Source organism: Pseudochaenichthys georgianus, unplaced genomic scaffold (assembly GCF_902827115.2).
Source record: "Pseudochaenichthys georgianus unplaced genomic scaffold, fPseGeo1.2 scaffold_456_arrow_ctg1, whole genome shotgun sequence".
NCBI classification, from domain to species: Eukaryota; Metazoa; Chordata; class Actinopteri; order Perciformes; family Channichthyidae; genus Pseudochaenichthys; species Pseudochaenichthys georgianus.
Genome location: NW_027263021.1, coordinates 38,764 through 59,624, shown reverse-complemented (window position 1 = coordinate 59,624; position 20,861 = coordinate 38,764). Strand labels below are relative to the sequence as shown.

The following is a 20,861-nucleotide window of genomic DNA, read 5'->3' as shown; positions in this document are numbered from 1 at the left end:
GAGATGGGAAAAGTACTCGGGTCTTGTACTTCAGTAAAAGTAAGTAGATTTTGTACTTGAGTAAAAGTAGAAGTACTCAGATCTTGTACTTGAGTAAAAGTAGAAGTACTCAGATGTGGTACTTGAGTAAAAGCAGAAGTACTCAGATCTTGTACTAGAGCAAAAGTAGAAGTACTCAGATCTTGTACTTGAGTAAAAGTAGAAGTACCAGAGTGTAGGAATACTGTTACAGTAAAAGTACTGCATTCAAAATGTTCCTCAAGTGAAAGTAGAAAAGTATTCTCATCAAAATATAGTGAAAGACAGTAAAAGTAGTCGTTGTGCAGATTGGTCCATTTCAGAATAATATATATGATATGTTTTATAATGATTGATCATGAAAGTGTTCTCAAAGCTGGTAAAGGTGCAGCTAGTTTGAATGACTTTGTATACTGCAGGGTAGCTGGTGGAGGTGCAGCTAGTCTGAAGTACTTTGCAGACTGCAGGGTAGCTGGTGAAGGTGCAGCTAGTCTGAAGTACTTTGCAGACTGCAGGGTAGCTGGTGAAGGTGCAGCTAGTCTGCAGTACTTTGTAGACTGCAGGGTAGCTGGTGAAGGTGCAGCTAGTCTGAAGTACTTTGTATTCTGCAGGGTTGCTGGTGGATTTACTCCAGGTGGAACTAAAGTCTGATTTAACACTTGATTATATTTCACATCATTCATCTGGGAAGTAACTAAAGGGATTAAATACATGTAGTGGAGGAAAAGTACACCATTTACCTCTGAACTGTAGAGGAGGAGAAGTACACAGTAGCAAAAAATTGAGATACTCAAGTAAAGTACTTCAGAATTGTACTTAGTTACTGAACATCACTGGGTTTAATACACTACCCAAGTATATTATATTTACATCACCAGCACAAACAGGTACAGGTTTTTACAGTTTGATAATACAAAACAAATAAAACTCCAAATCGCACGCCTAGGTACCAAATGCCCCAAAATCCCAAATCTTACCCAGAAGTCAGTACCAATTGGCAAAATAAGAACAAGCCCTTATGTTTGTCATAACCCGGCTCCTATGCCTGACACAAATGTGAAAGGATGCAATGGATGCTGGTAAATTAAAGTATTTTATGTAATAAAGTAAACATGTACTTGAAAGAAAAGCTGCTCTCAGGAGGGAGTCCAGGAGAAAAGAGAGAAGGGAAGTGGCCTTCGCTCAGAATCTGTGTTACCTTCAAGGACAAGGGGAGACATGTACAGGTAACAAAACAGAGGACAGGACTTCAACTGTCACACACACTCCACAAGGTTTTTCTTCAGCTCGAGTTGAGCTCTCTGTAAAGATACGGGTCCAGCTCTCGGAGAGCATTGATCAGAACCCTGCTGGCTGCAGCTCCTTTTTTTCGCACCACGTCCAGCACCTCAAGTGCTCCGTCTCGTGCTCCGTCATTTCGAGATTTGGTTCTGGCTGACTCCATTTCAGATTCAATGATAACTCCAGACTCAAGGAGTTTATCCAGAAGGTCCTTCAGGAGAGGTGAAGACACTCTTTCTTTGAACTCTGTCCGAACTGAGAGCAGCCACTGGTCTGCTGGGACTCTGCTCTCTGTTGGGACTCTGCTCTCTGATGGGACATTTCTCTGGGACAATTCCTTCCTTGGATCTGGAAGATAAACAGGAAAAATACTTGTGTTAACCAACAATCACATTAAACAGATCTCTTAAAAATCAAAGTAACTCGACATTCCCAGAGGTGGATTTCTGTTCACTTAAAATTAAAATATGTAACATTTCCTCATTAAAATTTAGAAAAACTTGAGTCAGAGGTTCTGACTGCACGGTAGGGTTGCCATGTAAATTCTGAAGAGCCTCTCTCTCGATAGACTTTTTAACTGGTTCACAGAGAGTAATCAACATATTTGAGGAGATAGACTAAACCGCTGGGAACACTGAATCACTTGCGTCTGACACTTATGGCCTCGAAGATTTCACACCTTGGAGTCCACAAGCACCAAGAAGGAAGTGTTCCAGCGTACCCACAACAATAAACCATTTGTGACCGAGAGTTGCCCGGTCATAAACTGGTAACAACAACATATGGCTAAAGCAGCCCTTTCCTTAAAGGTGACCTATCATGCAAAATACACTTTTGTACGTCTTTTATACATGAATATGTGTCCCCGGTGTTCCAGGGAACTCACCAAGTGTCAGAAAATACAACCCTCTCTATTTTCCTCCTTACCCTAATCTCTTATAAAGGGGCTGCAACGGATCTGATACAGACTGATCCAGATTTGAACACTTCTCTGACGTCACAGAAGTGGCGCTACGGCTATTGGGCCAACTCCACCAATCAGGAGGAGACAGCCACGGACATTGCCGTTCGAAAGCGCTGGAGACGCTGTAGTACATATGCCAGGCCTGTAGATGGTGCTGCTCTCACAGAATCAGCCCATGCAAAGACAGTGTTAAATCGAGCGAAATGAGGAATGGCTAAAATGCATGATCTGTTTGGTATTTTGAAAAATAAAAAGTATAAATATGCCTTATATAGGTATGGTCCTACAATTTATTATTCAAATATAGTATGATAGGTCCACTTTAAGGGAGATAACAGACGTCAGGGTTGGTCATAAACGTCAAAGGGCAAAAGTTAGATATCTAGGAGAATTACTCCCAAACACAAACATTATCTCAAATGGTTCAGAGAGATTTGTAATTTTAATTAAGGTAACAGTACGTTCATCACGGTCTCCTGTAATGGCGGCGTATCCAGTTAAGCATGAGAAGCTGAAGACTACAACTCCCATGATGCCACGCTGTTTCACCACCACACTAGTTTTTACTATGGTCTTAGAATATAACAGGTTGTGTGTTTAATGTCGTAATGATGCGCTGCCATGGAGCCTTAATGGAGAAGGCTATGCGATAGAGCTTTGGAGTTATCCAGTCTATCACTGGGTCTGAGCTCAGGTGGAGGCTTTACCTTCCAGTGACACGCGATAACTCCAGACTACATTTCCACCTTGGTCCTTGACCTTCAAAGCCACTCTCTCTGTGCTCGTCGTCAGGGAAACTTGAAATGTCGGGTGGTAGTTTGGTCCAAACCTGGAATCAAATGTTTTACTCTGAAAACCAGAAGCAGAAGTTAAAAGTGTATCTGTTTCTTTCCTTATTGTGGATCCACATGCAGATACATGTGTGATAATGATCATTGTGTTTCTTTAGAGGAGTATCAGTGACTCACCTCAGGCTGTATGAAGAAGCCCTCAGGTTCACAGTGCACACTGTAACTGTGATCAATGTCCAGCTCACAGTCGGAGGAGATTGGGATGTGCACAGCACGTCTGTGTTTTTTAACAACCTTCAGTGACAGGACATTTTGATCAATTTAAAACAACATGTTGACAGACCTGCTCTACAGAGATATAAGAATGACAATCAATTAAGAATAACATCATGAGGATATATGTGAGTAGATTAATTAAAGTGTATTATTACGCCATATTATTAGTTTTATGAAGAAGATCAGGACTAGTGTCCATTTTAGCCAGCTCTTTCCTGGAGCGTCAGCTTCAGCGTCAGACAGACGAGGACAAAGGAGTCCTGCTGGAGTCACGAGGGAGGCAAAGAGGAGGCAAATCCTACTTTGATTGAGCTAAGTATCGCTGGTGTTCCCCTCATGTTAAAAATTTTGTATTTTCTCCATTCCTGTTCCTTCTCGCAATTATCACTGGCCCCGTGTATCGCCTAATCGCTATAACCTCCTGCTCTCGTCTATCCCACGTGCTCCACTGAGATCCAGCATCTAGTTTCAGGCGGCCTGTGGAACTGCCAGTCAGCTGTTCCTCAGGCTGACTTCATCTCTGGCTCCGCCTCCCTGCAGACCCTGGATTTCCTTGCTCTCACTGAGACCTGGATTACTCCATCCAACACATCTCTCTACCCCTTTCCAAACATAACAGACTAAGCTCTTCTAATTCTGCACCTGTTCGTCTGATGGTGAGCACATTACCTCCTCCTCAAGGACGTTGTTCTGCAGAAGATGTACATCCAGTATTTGCTCCTCTCTGCCCGGGGGTCGTAGGAACAGCAGAATTTGGCCCTTTATTCGCCACCTTAGAAGCCTTTTAAATGTATCGATGATATTGCCAAAGGAAGAGAGGTGAAGCACGTTCACCACCACGTGGGTGGGTGTGACCTCCAGCGGCTCCAGGATGCTCAGGCCTTCCTCAGTGATGTGGACGACAGACAACAGGCCGTCCAGGAGCAGCGCTGTGGAGCAAAGAGCTGGTCATCTGTTGCTTTGCTGCTGAAACAGCTTCATCATATTCAAAGTCACACCACTTTAGCTCAGAGCTAATGTTCACCTGATGTCATTCACTTTGGAGCCTCACTAGGATGCCAGTTTATATCCTCCACCTTTTATTCTAATGTTTCATTATTGTTCCGTCCCCTGTGATCTTTCTGGAGGTGAGCATGCGTAATTATTTTCTAACTTAAAAGACTGCTGAGATGTTTGTAATCTGCAGCCAGAGCAGCTTGACTGCGTCCGGTCTCGTGTCCGAGTGATCTCTAGATGTGTGAATCGCTTTCTAAAGCTTTCAGGGCGTAGAAAGTCTAACTTATAAATGTTGTTTTGTTTTGTACATGCTGCAGCCAGACTGACAATGTGAAGAGCAGAAAGAGCAACAGACGGATAACAAAGTCATAATTAATCAAACTGCTAGCTTAGAGAGAGTTAGCGTTGAGCTAGCACTGTTAGCAGCTAAACATGCTGTGGACTGACAGGTCACGGTTTACATGTCTTTAATATCCAGTGAGGAGACTGCAGAGGCCCAAAGACACTCCAACTCAGTATTCAGAGCTGCATTGCATCGTCTGCTTCAATAATGATGTCATGCAACACATCGTCTAAATGGATGTTTTAATCATTTCATTCTTCTTCTTTTGGGGACACAACTATTTTGAATGTAAAGAACAGATTTTGTGTCTGAATTATCTTATCTTTGTTAAACTAGTTTAATAAAACTGCTTCATAACTTCTGAGCGGTAGTGGATATTATAAGGTGCTAAACATTATATAAGTGTATGTGTTAACACTAGATGTCTTTACCATCCTCTGTCTCACTGTGTGGCAGGTGCAGCTGGCAGACGGCAGCTTCATCAGAACTCTTCACGTCGAACAGCGGCCCTGCTGCCTGCTTGCCAGCTGATTGGAGGAGGCTCTCATCCCAACGGACCGTCCTGTACAGAAGCTCCGCCTCCTGAGCCATGACGAACACCAGGCCAGTCGAAGCACACTGGAACGCACCTGGACCAGGACACCTGAACCTGTGGACACACAAGAGACACGTTACTCCAACAAGCCTTCACTGGCCTGTGTTCTGACTGTTCATCCAGCTGGGTCTGACCTGGAGGAGGGTTTGATGAAAGATCTGACACACCTGATGATTACAGGAACATCACTGAAGATGTGTCTATGCATCAGAATGTGTGTGTACACTTTCATTAAATTAACAAAATGTCTAGTCCAGCGAGAATCTAGACTGGTACAAGAAAACAATCCTACACACAGTCATTATTTTATTTATGTCTGCTGGAAAGAGATTGGATGCAATACCTCAAGGTGAAAGACATGACATTAAACACAATTAATAGAATATATGTGTTTAAAATCATATTTGGTCATGTTCTAGGATTACCTGTATGAAGACTCAGTTGTGTGTTCAGGTGAGAAGGATTCAGGAGCCTGGAACAAACAAAGTTATTTATTTTATTATCAAGTTAAGTTCTAGCTTCAACTCTGTACAACTGCTCCTCTCTCACCGTTGTGTCTGTCTTCACTTCCTGTTCCACATCGGAGACACCTGATGGAGAGAAGAGGTGAGAACAATAATAATAAAACAATAATAATAATTATTGTACTATAAATACCTTTTAAGATCAGATTTATTGTACAATATCTTGATGAATGGAGGACATGGTTTCAGTACTCACAGCTCTTCTGGATGTTGGCTCTGAACGTCTCGGGATAAATCCTGTAGGGATGAACACAATCCAACAGTTTGAGATCCAGCTTGAATAAGTGTTAGTTCTTTGAGTCGGCTTCAGAGTCCTGACCTCAGGCTTTACATCCCATCATATCTTCTCTGCAAACACTACGACTGCCTGCCACAGCTCTCAGCTGCATCACAGGAAGTAACCAGTGATCAGAAACTCATCCCATCAAGAACAGACTACCTGTCCCACTCTTCTGGGAAACCCCATATGTCTGGGGGAAAGCTGTAGGGCTGCCCCCAATTAGTCGACTGAACGTTAGTCGGCTAAAGAAGTCAGCTGGAAACCCTCAGCCTTCATTCAGAGCGGAGCCTGGTCATTGAGAGCATTCTGTCGGGCAGGGCATCTAAAGTGTGGATCCTTCGGAGCCTAAAGGACCCACAAGGTGACATGCAGACTCCACAGAGAAGAAGTGTCCTCCATATGATTATCCCCAACGTGTGTCCCTCTCTCAGACTGGGAGGAAAGCAGAGTCAGGCAGCAGCTAGCTCTGCATCAACATATAGAGACCTGTAGTATCAAGTCCTTCTGACCTCAGAACACCATAAAGCTCTCATCTCACGGTGAGGCCGTCATGTCCGGAGGGATTCCAGCCCACGCTCACATCTTCAGTGTTTCCGTTTCCTGTGTAGTTTTTATTGGGTTGTTATATTCAGATATGAATTATAGAAACTAAACGTTCAGTGTGTGTCCTCGCTGCTTGTTCACACACATTGAGAGTCCTTAGTGGAGCTTCTGCTGTTTGCACCGCTGCGTCCGTGTGCTGTGACTCTCGTGCGCTCTCTACTGTAAGATCTCATCTATACTTCAAAGGTTCATTATTACAGTCTTATTATATATTCTATGTGAAGCACAACACTGTTATAATAATGCTCTTTATCAGCCTTGGAGACTGAAACCATTTTGGGAGAAAAACTAATATATGAATAATCATAATATATCGTAAAAGCGAGTCGACTAATCGCCTGAATTGATGACTATCAGTCGACTAGAAGAGTCTGCAGTGGAGGGCAGCCCTAGAGAGGAGATGACTCACTAAATGTGGCTTTGCATTTCCAGCTGGCCTTCTATAGCTGATGGAAGAATGGAAGAGCCTGCAGTCAGTGGGTAACATCACTGATTTGTTTCCCAGTGAGAGAAACACCTCCCTGAGTTTCATACAATACTGCTGAACCAGCAGAGACCCCTCACTGACCTGAGGGTCTCCAGTCTGCAGGCTGGACTCTCCAGAAGATCTCTCAGCGGCTTCTCATCTGAATCCTTCAGAGCGTTGTGACTCAGGTCCAGATCTCTCAGATGGATGTTGGACTTCAGAGCTGAGATCAGAGCAGAGCAGCTGATCTCTGACAACCTGCAGCCCCTCAGTCTGAATAAAGAAAACATGATGAGGATAAAGAAGAGTTTATAATCAGATGTGTTTCTCAACATGGAAATGAATGAACAATAAAATCTGTCTCCTTCAGAAAGTAAACTTCATGTCAAACTAATATCACTTCTGATGACCTTTATTCAGACGTTATCGTTTACTAAATATTAAAAACACAGATTTACTTTTTACAAATAACAGCAGATATCTGTAACAGTTCCTTTAAGTACTTTATTTAGCACGTAAACATTTAAATTAGGGCTGTGCAATTAATCGTATTTTAATCTTGATTTTGGCTTGCAACGATTATGAAAACAACGTAATCGAAATAAAACGATTATTTTGCTGCATTCCCTTTCGCAACGATGCTCCCCCTAAAGCCCTCTCAGCAGTCTGTTTCATAAATCCATAGAAACACGTCACAAGGGAAGCTTTAGTTTCTTTATTCTCCGTCTCCAGCGTCAGCTTCCACTAACTCGTCCAGCCGGAGCCTCTCAGCTACTTCCTGTTTCCAGATGAGGGGTTACCAAAATAAGAGCACTGCGTGGAGCAGTGTAATTAAACATTACAGGTTGAGAGTGACGTCAGTTATCATATTTATATATGTTTAGCAGGTTGTGGAAGTGCGCTCCAAAATATTAGTTGATCTTCTTTATTGGTATTTATTATTTTGATGTTATTTATTAAAATGTAGATATAAATGTATAATTTATTTTGTATTGGTTTTTCAGTTGAATTAAACTTAAAGTTCAGGGAAATCAACTGTTAAAAACATACTGTTCAAATAATTATTGTTATGTTTTAAAATTCAATAAATGGATGTTTTCAAAGTCAAAGAATAATCGTATTTAATAATCCTGATATCAGTTTTGACCAAAATAATCGTGACTATGATTTTTACCATAATCGAGCAGCCCTGATTAAAATATGAATAAAACAACAATTACAAACATATGGATGCAATATATTAATGTAGAAGAATCAGGTTGAATAACTAATGAAACATGAGATCTCCAGCAGGAACAGAGAGTCAGTGAACTGACCTGAGGGTCTCCAGTCTGCAGTCTGGACTCTCCAGAAGATCTCTCAGCAGCTCCACTCCTGAATCCTGCAGAGCGTTCCCACTCAGGTCCAGCTCTCTCAGATGGGAGGGGTTGGACTTCAGAGCTGAGATCAGAGCAGACCAGCTGATCTCTGACAACCTGCAGCCCCTCAGTCTGAATAAAGAAAACATGATGAAGATAAAGAAGAGTTTATAATCAGATGTGTTTCTCAACATGGAAATTAATGAACAATAAAATCTGTCTCCTTCAGAAAGTAAACTTCATGTCAAACTAATATCACTTCAGATGACCTTTATTCAGACGTTATCGTTTACTAAATATTAAAAACATAGATTTACTTTTTACTAGAGCTGGGACTCGATTAAAAAAATTAATCGAATTAATTAGAGGCTTTGTAATTAATTAATCGAAATTAATCGCATTTTTAATCAAATATACATATTTGACCTGAGAACAGTGAGAAGCAATTTCCACATGGATTTTACTCCAGGTGGTCGACAGCCGAGTGCAGTCCAGAGAGCCAGGGAGCTGGTTATTCTCTCAGACGTGGACTGACTTATCCTGGCCCTGAAACCAGTCATCTGGTTGAGTGTGGGTCGGGTCAGGGCGTGGTTCCTTGCCCTCGGAGTCGGGCTAACGTCCACGCTAGCTGCTACACGCTAGCTGCTACACGCTAGCTGCTACACGCTAGCTGCTACATGCTTTGCATTTAGGTGATACTTTAGGCTCGATGTGCTGCGGTGATATGCACATTCTTTTTTGCATAATTTGCACACAACCGTGCTCTTATCGACGCTTCCATCCGTCCGTTTTTTAAAACAAAATGTCCCATCCACGGGGCCGAGCAAAGCGGTCTCATCAGCTTGTTCGTTCATGTTTGACTATTGTTCACCGTGGTTTGTTGTTGTTTGAAGTCCCATGCTGAAGTCATGAACGTTAGTTGGTGCTCCAGTATAATCGGTACGCCTGAAACTCATCCAGTGAGAAACGTTCCGCTGTGCAAAAATAAGTGCGATTAAAGTGCGATTAAAATGCGTTAATTTTTTTAACGCGTTAATTTTTGTGTAATTAATTAATCTTAATTAACGCGTTAAAGTCCCGGCCCTACTTTTTACAAATAACAGCAGATATCTGTAACAGTTCCTTTAAGTACTTTATTTAGTACGTAAACATTTAAATTAGGGCTGTGCAATTAATCGTATTTTAATCTCGATTACGATTTTGGCTTGCAACGATTATGAAAACAACGTAATCGAAATAAAACAATTATTTTGCTGCATTCCCTTTCACAACGATGCTCTCAATGTGTCGTGCGTCACACACCCTGCCCCCCCCCTAAAGCCCTCTCAGCAGGTCGTGCTGTGACTTGCAGTCTGTTTCATAAATCCATAGAAACACGTCACAAGGGAAGCTTTAGTTTCTTTATTCTCCGTCTCCAGCGTCAGCTTCCACTAACTCGTCCAGCCGGAGCCTCTCAGCTACTTCCTGTTTCCAGGGGAGGGGTTACCAAAATAAGAGCACTGTGTGGAGCAGTATAATTAAACATTACAGGTTGAGAGTGATGTTAGTTATCATATTTATATATGTTTAGCAGGTTGTGGAAGTGCGCTCCAAAATATTAGTTGATCTTCTTTACTGGTATTTATTATTTTGATGTTATTTAAATGTAGATATAAATGTATAATTTATTTTGTATTGGTTTTTCAGTTGAATTAAACTTAAAGTTCAGGGAAATCAACTGTTAAAAACATACTGTTCAAATTATTATTATTATGTTTTAAAGTTCAATAAATGGATGTTTTCAAAGTCAAAGAATAATCGTATTTAATAATCCTGATATCAGTTTTGACCAAAATAATCGTGACTATGATTTTTGCCATAATCGAGCAGCCCTAATTAAAATATAAATAAAACAACAATTACAAAACTATGGATGTAATATATTAATGTAGAAGAATCAGGTTGAATAACTAATGAAACATGAGATCTGCAGCAGGAACAGAGAGTCAGTGAACTGACCTGAGGGTCTCCAGTCTGCAGGCTGGACTCTCCAGAAGATCTCTCAGCAGCTCCACTCCTGAATCCTGCAGAGCGTTGAGACTCAGGTCCAGAACTCTCAGATGGGAGGGGTTGGACTTCAGAGCTGAGATCAGAACAGAGCAGCTGATCTCTGACAACCTGCAGCCCCTCAGACTGAATAAAGAAAACATGATGAGGATAAAATCAGTTTATAATCCAGTCAGATGTTCAGGTCTGAAATGTGCAGCTCATCATTACTGCGTTCTCATCAATGATCTTTCCCTGAATTACAGAGACTGTCATTCTGTTATTGTGGATCATCATTATATCAGCCTTCTGGTTATTATCCATGGAAACACGTCTAAATGATGGGAACATTAACATTTCTATGTCAGGAAGTAAACTTTATGTTAAACTAATATTAGTTCAGAGGAGCTTCTTTATTCAGATAATTTACTAAAGAAAAACATACATTAACTTTAACAACTAACAGTGGAAGAATAATAGTTACTTTATAAAACACTCAACTGCTATGACTGCAGACTACATTTAGAGCACACATGTCAAACTCAAGGCCCGCGGGCCAGATTACATTTAGGGAAACAAAAATATGAACAAAACATTTACAAACGTTAATGTACAAATATTAATGTAATATATTAATGAACATAATCAGGTTGAATAACTAATGAAACATGAGATCTGCAGCAGGAACAGAGAGTCAGTGAACTGACCTGAGGGTCTCCAGTCTGCAGGCTGGACTCTCCAGAAGATCTCTCAGCAGCTCCACTCCTGAATCCTGCAGAGCGTTGAAACTCAGGTCCAGAACTCTCAGATGGGAGGGGTTGGACTTCAGAGCTGAGATCAGAACAGAGCAGCTGATCTCTGACAACCTGCAGCCCCTCAGACTGAATAAAGAAAACATGATGAGGATAAAATCAGTTTATAATCCAGTCAGATGTTCAGGTCTGAAATGTGCAGCTCATCATTACTGCGTTCTCATCAATGATCTTTCCCTGAATTACAGAGACTGTCATTCTGTTATTGTGGATCATCATTATATCAGCCTTCTGGTTATTATCCATGGAAACACGTCTAAATGATGGGAACATTAACATTTCTATGTCAGGAAGTAAACTTTATGTTAAACTAATATTAGTTCAGAGGAGCTTCTTTATTCAGATAATTTACTAAAGAAAAACATACATTAACTTTAACAACTAACAGTGGAAGAATAATAGTTACTTTATAAAACACTCAACTGCTATGACTGCAGACTACATTTAGAGCACACATGTCAAACTCAAGGCCCGCGGGCCAGATTACATTTAGGGAAACAAAAATATGAACAAAACATTTACAAACGTTAATGTACAAATATTAATGTAATATATTAATGAACATAATCAGGTTGAATAACTAATGAAACATGAGATCTGCAGCAGGAACAGAGAGTCAGTGAACTGACCTGAGGGTCTCCAGTCTGCAGGCTGGACTCTCCAGAAGATCTCTCAGCAGCTCCACTCCTGAATCCTGCAGAGCGTTGAAACTCAGGTCCAGAACTCTCAGATGGGAGGGGTTGGACTTCAGAGCTGAGATCAGAACAGAGCAGCTGATCTCTGACAACCTGCAGCCCCTCAGACTGAATAAAGAAAACATGATGAGGATAAAATCAGTTTATAATCCAGTCAGATGTTCAGGTCTGAAATGTGCAGCTCATCATTACTGCGTTCTCATCAATGATCTTTCCCTGAATTACAGAGACTGTCATTCTGTTATTGTGGATCATCATTATATCAGCCTTCTGGTTATTATCCATGGAAACACGTCTAAATGATGGGAACATTAACATTTCTATGTCAGGAAGTAAACTTTATGTTAAACTAATATTAGTTCAGAGGAGCTTCTTTATTCAGATAATTTACTAAAGAAAAACATACATTAACTTTAACAACTAACAGTGGAAGAATAATAGTTACTTTATAAAACACTCAACTGCTATGACTGCAGACTACATTTAGAGCACACATGTCAAACTCAAGGCCCGCGGGCCGGATTACATTTAGGGAAACAAAAATATGAACAAAACATTTACAAACGTTAATGTACAAATATTAATGTAATATATTAATGAACATAATCAGGTTGAATAACTAATGAAACATGAGATCTGCAGCAGGAACAGAGAGTCAGTGAACTGACCTGAGAGTCTCCAGTCTGCAGTCTGGACCCTCCAGAAGATCTCTCAGCAGCTTCACTCCTGAATCCAGCAGATTGTAGCTGTCACTCAGGTCCAGCTCTCTCAGACTGGAGGGGTCAGACTTCAGAGCTGAGTCCAGAGCAGGGCTGATCTCTGACAAACTGCAGCCCTCCACTCTGAATAAAGATGTAAAATACAATTTAGAGGTACTTTTAATTTACTTGAATATTTCCATGTTCAGAGCGGGTCTTTCTGCTGTTGGTTCTGGACTAGGGCTGCACCAAACGACTCATTTGATAATCGCTTCATCTATCGATTAATGAAACGATTAATCGACTATTCGGACTATGCCTTGCACCATTTCTCAAACGCTCTTATTTAGCCATCAACTTTTAGATTTAGCTCGAGGTTGTTTTAGGCATGTGGAAACTAACAATGAAGACAATAAAGATGAATACTTGATTCAAAAATACATATTTTATTAAACTTTCTGCTGAAAGATAAATAAAAAATCTGTCCGTCAACATTTTAAATCAAGGATAGCAAATCAGATAAAAGATAACCTTTGTTTACGCATAGTCAAGTAGGGATGGGTATCGTTAAGGTTTTAACGGTACTGCTACTTTTATCGATATCGCTTATCGATCCGGTCCTTTAGCGGTTCTCTTATCGGTTCTTTTGGAGAAAATAAGGTAAATTAACTAAACTAATTGTGAATAAAATTAACATTGCTTTTTATTTAAATAAAAATAAATAATATTTCACTTCAAAAGAAACAACAATGTTTTAAGGGGCCCATGTCATGCTTCTCTGGTTCTGACCCGTCCCCTTGTGTTCTGTAGATTCTGCTTGTGAACGGTCTGCAGAGTCAAAACCCTCAAAGTGCACCCTGTAGCGAGTAACACTCTGACACAGAGAAGACCTGTCTGTCCCTGAACGCCTCGTTGGAGATCTTTCTTCTTCCATTTTTTTCTTGCTGGGTACAGTGACGTGACCATACCCAAATGGACCAATCCGTGGAGCTCTCAGTCCTCACACACCAGCATCCCTTGGCGTAATAGTAATAGACGAGTTGGGATCGCGGAGAAATGCTCTCCGCAGACCCATTCTCACAGCGTTTATCAGGAGCTCCAACAAGGCGTGTAGGACAGAGAGTGAATACACAGACTTTACAGAGATGCTGTTTGAGGAAACAATGTGAGTTTGGAACATTGAACAATGTAAATCTATCCTTGTAGCCTCAACACTGGAACTATGATCAGTAGAAATGGCCGTGACACGGGACCTTTAACAAATATCCGCTATAGTAATCAGACATAGATCTATCAGCTGTTTATTTCCCATGAGTTCCAGTGTGGCAGCTTTTTAATCACTGCTCCCCCTGGTGGATCCATGATCCATTGCAGCCGGTTTCATTATAATTGATCAAGGGGGGCGTATCAAGTCATGCGGGGGGTTTTCCTTTCAGCGAGGGCCGACCACGTGCTGATCACGGCCTCAAAACGGTAGGGACGTCCGTAATGAGGCGCTACATCTGTAGCGTGTGTGTTGCATGCATGTAGCAGCCGTGTGTGGGTAAACTGCCCCTTGCACACAGACGTGGGAGAGAGATCTCTGGTCTGGATTGGAAAGATTGCAAATACATCATAGATGCGTAAAACACACGTGATGACGTCACCAACGAATCAACGACTGAATTAATAATTTGGTCATCGATTTTAATCGATTAAGTCGATTAGGTGTTGCACCCCAATTCTGGACTGATTCAGAGCGGGTCACTCTGCTGGTGGTTCTGGACTGATTCAGAGCGGGTCATTCTCCTGTTGCTTCTGGACTGATTCAGAGTGGTTAACTCTGCTGGTGGTTCTGGACTGATTCAGAGCGGGTCATTCTGCTGGTGGTTCTGGACTGATTCAGAGCGTGTCATTCTGCTGGTGGTTCTGGACTGATTCAGAGCGGGTCATTCTGCTGGTGGTTCTGGACTGATTCAGAGCGGGTCACTCTGCTGGTGGTTCTGGACTGATTCAGAGCAGGTCACTCTGCTGGTGGTTCTGGACTGATGCCCCCAACACTCCTGATTGGGAGAGCCACAAACCTGACTCATGGACCTGCATCTGGGCTGCAGTGGTGAATGCCCTGACGCCCTCACATTCATTCATAGTCCCCCACTGTACAGACAAAACACCATCAAGGGCCTGTTGTTGCACTCCCTGGCACTAAGGGAAGCAGTCACACGCTTTGACCTCAGCTCCAAAGCTGCTGCCAGTCAACCTTCCTTTCCTGAACAAATGCCAGTTTGGGTTGGTTCGCTGACCAGTGGTAGCCACCTGAATTGCCCTCTGTTGCTCCTCAGACTATGCCATGCTTGCCACAATTGCCTCAGGTCCCTGATGCCCAACAGGTTTGAGAATGTCAGGAACAGCAAGTGTTTCCAAGCTGTAGTGTTCCTCTTCTGGCTCGGGGGAGAGAGGCCAAGAAAGTCCTGAGAACCTGCCCCCGAGTCTGCCCCTCAGCCAGTCACGATCTTCGGAGGTGGGCTCTCTTGTCAGCGGGTTGAATGACTTATTGGTTGGAGGAAATAATTCCTCCACTGAATGCGTACGTTTAGCTGCCTTTGGCTTCTTCCACTGACAGGGGGCGTCAGTGCAAGGCAAGGCAAGTTTATTTATATAGCAGTTTTCAACACAAGGCAATTGAAAGTGCTTTACAAAAATGAAAGACATTAAGAAAATGGCATTTAAAATCAGTCATTAAAAAGAAAAGCTAATTAAATAAACATTAAAAGAAAAAATACATGGATAAAAGTTACAGTGCAGTTTAAGATGTGAATATTTCAATGAAAAGCAGCGACAAAAAGAAAAGTCTTCTTGCTGGATTTGAAAGTAGTCAGAGTTGCAGCGGACCTGCAGGTTTCTGGGAGTTAGTTCCAGATACTTGGAGCATAATAACTGAACGCTGCTTCTCCATGTTTAGTTCTGTCTCTGGGGACAGGACGCTGACCAGTCCCTGAAGACCTGAGAGATCTGACTCTGGGGACAGGAAGCTGACCAGTCCCTGAAGACCTGAGAGATCTGTCTCTGGGGACAGGAAGCTGACCAGTCCCTGAAGACCTGAGAGATCTGGATGGTTCATCATTTAGCAGGAGGTCAGAAATGTGTTTTGGGCCTAAACCATTCAGTGCTTTATAAACCAGCAGCAGTATTTAGAAATCTACTCTTTGACACACAGGAAGTCAGTGCAGCTGAAAGTGTGGATGGCAAAGATGGCTAATGCAGCTGCATTTCCATTCTCCACGTGGGCATTCACATTTTGAGGAGAGAATTCCCTCTTCTCCTGTAGATACCTGTGCGGGTGGGATTGTTTTATTTAAAATATATTTACATTTGTAATGCCTTCCCAATTATCCCTTTAATTGTTTATAGCCTACTGTATGTTTATTTCATGGATATTTCTGTGTTTTCTGGTGTGTCATATTTGTAATAAAGATTTCATGTGACACATAAAATGGATTTGTTGATGGGAATTAATGTGAATAAATTAACTCTAGGTTAACGGTACTCTTGCTATCACTACTCACCGACACTATAAACCTTGTCCCTCATGCTATCCCTGACAACACCGGTAAGCACACCTTCATCTAGGCTGCACTGTTGTACGTGTCCTGACTTGTAGTGGTTCTCTCCTCTATCTACACTTCTTGTCATCTTTGTAAAACGATATCAGACTGGTCATTGACAGCCATGACTTCTAGTTGAATTCAGTGTGGCTCAAATGAAAAGCTTTGTTAAAATATGCAAGCACGCGGAAGTAAAAGTCAGCTTTATTGTCAAAAATTCTACATGTGTTATACATCAAGAAATATCGTTTCCCACAGTGTGACATGTATACATTAAACAAAACAAAAAGGGCCTAGATAGCCGGGGTATACAGTTTAAAATGTTAATATATTTAAAGTGTTCAAAGTGCAGTTTCAGTGCAAGTCAGTTGAAACGATCTTAAGTTGGCGTGACGTTGAAGTCGTGCGACCCTGCTGCTGTACTGGCTTGTAGTTCGTTTATAGCATAACGTTAGCATTTTACTTCTGGCGACTAGATTTATGATTCAAAAATTATAAAAGTAGGGTTGACATGTGGAGATAATCCGGCGGAACAAAACGTGATCCCTCTCTTAGATGTGTGTCAACCACAGACCTTATTTCGAGCTATTTTCCAAAATCCTATGGAGAAATTGCGTTTTTCACGAAGGAACCGGAAGAAGTTTACATCCGGGTTTTAAGAGGCGTCACTGCGGTTCTCTATGTTCAATCAAGGATGTAGAATACCTTGTTGAAGGATATTCTACCCAGAGACCCAGAACAAGATCTGATTGGTTGCTTTCTTTTCTAACCCACTGAAATGCGTAGTGCATGGTCCGAGAAGGACAAACAAATCAACGTAACACTGTAATATTACAGATCAACAGCACGGATTCCATTCTCATTTATTCATTTTATATACATTTTATTTATATAATTAAATCAATCTTTTGTTTGTTTTATCTGAGTGTTCCAGGGTATTCTCTGAATACCTTGAAGGCCCTGACGGTTCGCCACTGATATATATATATATATATATATATAAGTATAATGAATACAACTGTTCATTTGATTAGAGCTTTGACACATATATCTTTATTAAAGTATGACGACTTCCTCGGGCGATATCATATGGTATAGCTAATTAATCTGGGTCAAAACGTGTTGTGCCCACATGCAAAGGTTGTAAACTCTGGCTTATCCCTGCGTGGTATTATAGTAATAGCAAACAGCAACGTTCAACTCCTTTAATGGTATATTGCAAGTGCAATAAGAAGCTACAGGGACGTTAATCTACGTCGGTAATATTAACTTTATTTATTACAAGATGTACATCATACAGCCCATGTAGTATAATATTTTACAAATGATGAATTACAGCAAACATGTGCAATATATCCATTATTACAGCTCCGTGGGCAGTAAGGCGATATGGGTCCGTTCTTATTGTGCATCCATGGGTAAAGATAAACGCATGTATAATGAACACGTAACATGAACGTGCCGGGCGGCGCGGTCCCGTGGGTTAGATGCGCGTTCATAATGCCGAGGGAAATAACTCTCAGAATAACGTTATTAGCACATTTTTACAACTTGAGGAACGAATATTTTTAGTAAGGGCTATACAAGTGTTCATACTGGGTAGTTTATTTAGTTTAAAAAAAATTATCCAACGAGTTACAGACCACTCTTTCCCCATGTAAGTCAATGGGAAAAAGTGTTTCCGGGCTTGGCAACCAACCGGAAGTGTAGTACCGCCGTTTGGCCAACGCGAATATTTTCATCTGAGTCCGGCGCACTTCCTGGGGGCTTGGCTCCGTCTCCTGACTATGGTTGCGTTCCAATAGTCCATTTAGCTCAGGAACCTTCCTCACGGAGTGAAATGACCCGGAAGTCCCTCAGTGGCAGCCATCATAAGTGACGTTCCAATTCTCTAAATGAAAGGAAAGGAGGTTTCAAACTTCCTTTATAACCTCCGTTAGCTTAGGAACCACTGGACCTCCCTCACCGAAAGGAGAGGAGAAAATGCTGCCCCACAATGCATTGCAGCCGCAGCATTTGCCATCACTCAACAGTCGGCCGTTCACGGAAACAACCGATTATGACCGAGAAATTATATCATGAAAAGTTACGGTGCTTATTAAGCTTTTTAAAACGTATGTGGTAAGTTGCCAAAGTGCTTTGTTCTGAACGTTCATCAGTATTATAATAAAGAGAGAAATATGAACGTTAGTTTTTACTGAAATGATCAAATAAAGTCAACATCTCAGTCTTTACTGTGCTGTGTGGGGTTTGTTCAGCTTCTAAAAGATGTTTGAATGGTGATACACACAGAGACAGATGTCTCAAGGTCTCAAAGGACTAACGTTTATAATAATTACATCTGTATTGATTTTAAGATCTTTTCATCAATCATACGTATTGGGATCATTTGTATAAATGTGGACCGGAGGGAGAGGGGGACGAGCAGAAGTTTCACTTTCCTTTTTTATTTCAATTCCAGCTTTGGTCCTGAAGAATATGTTTCTCTGTTGTCCACGTTCATAAAGCAAAGCAGCAGCATGAGAGCACGGAGCAGAGTCTCTAGATGAGTTGACAGTAGTCCCTTGTTCTTATTGAGCATCCATGTTTGTAGTCCGCTGTATAGAAAACTGTAGTTTCCATGGTTTCCCCACAGCAGCAGACGCACATTCAGGACGTCCGCTGGCGCATCAGAAACACGTCGGATAGTGAAAGTGCAGTCGATTCTCTAAAGCACCGCAGTCTCTTCTCCTAAGTCCTTTTGAATTCTCCTATCCACTATCCCTTAACCCCGTGACCTTTCACTCAGACGTCAAGGGATAGGAGATAGGGTTAGAATTTAGGAGCTGATTTTTGGATTATCGGAACGCAACCTATATCTCATTTGGCTCCTCCTCTTCAATGACGGCTGTGGCGTAATCTTCCGCCCTCCTTTCACCAATGTCCGATACACATAACAGAGGATTTTGACATTGTACATTCAATACATTACTAAACACGCCGTTTCTCCTCCTTATCTATTTCATGACTTTTCATGTAATACATTTTAACGGCTGCAATCGTTACTTTTCCCTAAAACCTGAAGTCAAGCTACTGTTGTTATTTCGGAGATCTCTTCCGGAATAGCTTTTCAAAATAAACTTTAACCACAGGCGTAAGCTAACCGGAAGTATTTTCACAATAAAACAGTTATAAAAGTACAGGTGTTTAATCTATCTTATATCATCAAATATTGATTTTAATTTCTAACAGGATATAAACGCGGAAAATATGTAAGTACAAAATGTACAGGAGCTGTAAACAATTACATTTACTTGCATTCACTTTGATCAAAGAGCTCGGTTATGCTACATTAAAATAGCGACCGTCATTACACACACACGCGCACACAGCAACCACGAGGCAGTCTCCTACGCAACATTGAAGACAAATAAACAACATCCAAACACCACTTCAAACACTAGGACATCGTGACACAACACTACCGTGTATATTTATAACACTTGTGACAATATGTACACAAAACTGACCTGCAAAACAGGAGAAATGATGAACAACCAAATTCTTAGCTGCTCGTTTGGCGGGTCTTGCCAGAATTAGTGATGGGTCGTTCGCGAACGATTCGTTATTTTTGAACGAATCTTTGAAGTGAACGAGATTAACTGATTCCTCATCAGCGATAAATACACACAGCGTTGTATTCTCCTCCCCCTGTCGGCCCTAAAAGCTTCAGAGGGCGGATAGCTGGGCTACGTAGCGTCCCACTAGCTTAGCCGCTAGCTAAAGGTAAACATAGATGGGTACATAGAATATGAATAAATCGTCACCGATGTAGAGGATATATTCGGCCAAATGGAGTTTAATGCTTTGGGATTAGGCCACATAGAACGTGCATGGGTTTGAAAGTAAAACGTGCTAGCCTGCTGTAATACATCGTATAGTCAGGCACACATTTATGAGATTTAACAATGGCCAATTATATTTCTTAAATAATATGTAGCCTATTCCCAGAGCAAAATGTATGGGGCAACAAGGTGAGGTGTAAAATGTGTTTTAATGTCATACATTTTACAGTAGCAAACTTCTTGTACGGACTTCGGCAGTAGTGAAGACTCACTGAACGAATTAAGTACAAAGACGAATCATTCGCGAATGTGCAAATCTTGGGACGGGTGGCGCAGTGGTCTGTGCATCTGATCATCAGATCAAGGGGGGGTGGTGGGGAACTCCAGTTCGAAACCCGCTCCTGCCGCCACTGCGTCAGGCCGTTGTGTCCAAGACACTTCACCTGAACTTGCTCCTGTGGGTATTGTCCACAGTGAACATCGCATGTATAACAAAAAAAAATGTGTAATGTGTATCTGTAAAGTGCTTTGAGCACTGGAAAAGCGCTATAATAAATGCAAGGAATTATTATTAATTATTATTAAATCACCAGAAGTCGTTTGCGAACCGGTGAACGAATCAGTGAACGAATCTTTAAAGTGAACTGAATCAAAAGATGCGTGTCCCCGAAGGGAATCTAAATGCCCATCACTAGCCAGAATGGCAAGCCAACGGCAGCTCCGTCTCC

General features: G+C 41.5%; 1 protein-coding gene across 2 annotated transcripts in view; it reads right to left on the bottom strand.

Annotated features, from left to right (window-relative positions):
- Positions 1-1,092: 1,092 nt before the first annotated feature.
- LOC117442700 (NLR family CARD domain-containing protein 3-like) overlaps positions 1,093-20,861 on the bottom strand; it is a 56,787-nt gene continuing 37,018 nt past the window's right edge. For both annotated transcript variants that reach the window (XM_034078652.2, XM_034078653.2), the window contains exons 6-19: positions 12,696-12,869; positions 11,962-12,135; positions 11,228-11,401; positions 10,494-10,667; positions 8,454-8,627; positions 7,240-7,410; positions 5,985-6,025; positions 5,814-5,854; positions 5,690-5,736; positions 5,101-5,318; positions 4,000-4,259; positions 3,232-3,348; positions 2,971-3,112; positions 1,093-1,647 (exon numbers count right to left, since the gene is read on the bottom strand). In XM_034078652.2, coding sequence (XP_033934543.1) covers positions 1,301-1,647; positions 2,971-3,112; positions 3,232-3,348; positions 4,000-4,259; positions 5,101-5,318; positions 5,690-5,736; positions 5,814-5,854; positions 5,985-6,025; positions 7,240-7,410; positions 8,454-8,627; positions 10,494-10,667; positions 11,228-11,401; positions 11,962-12,135; positions 12,696-12,869 — 2,254 coding nt within the window. In that variant the 3' untranslated portion in view covers positions 1,093-1,300. The remainder of the gene's footprint in view (positions 1,648-2,970; positions 3,113-3,231; positions 3,349-3,999; positions 4,260-5,100; positions 5,319-5,689; positions 5,737-5,813; positions 5,855-5,984; positions 6,026-7,239; positions 7,411-8,453; positions 8,628-10,493; positions 10,668-11,227; positions 11,402-11,961; positions 12,136-12,695; positions 12,870-20,861) is intronic.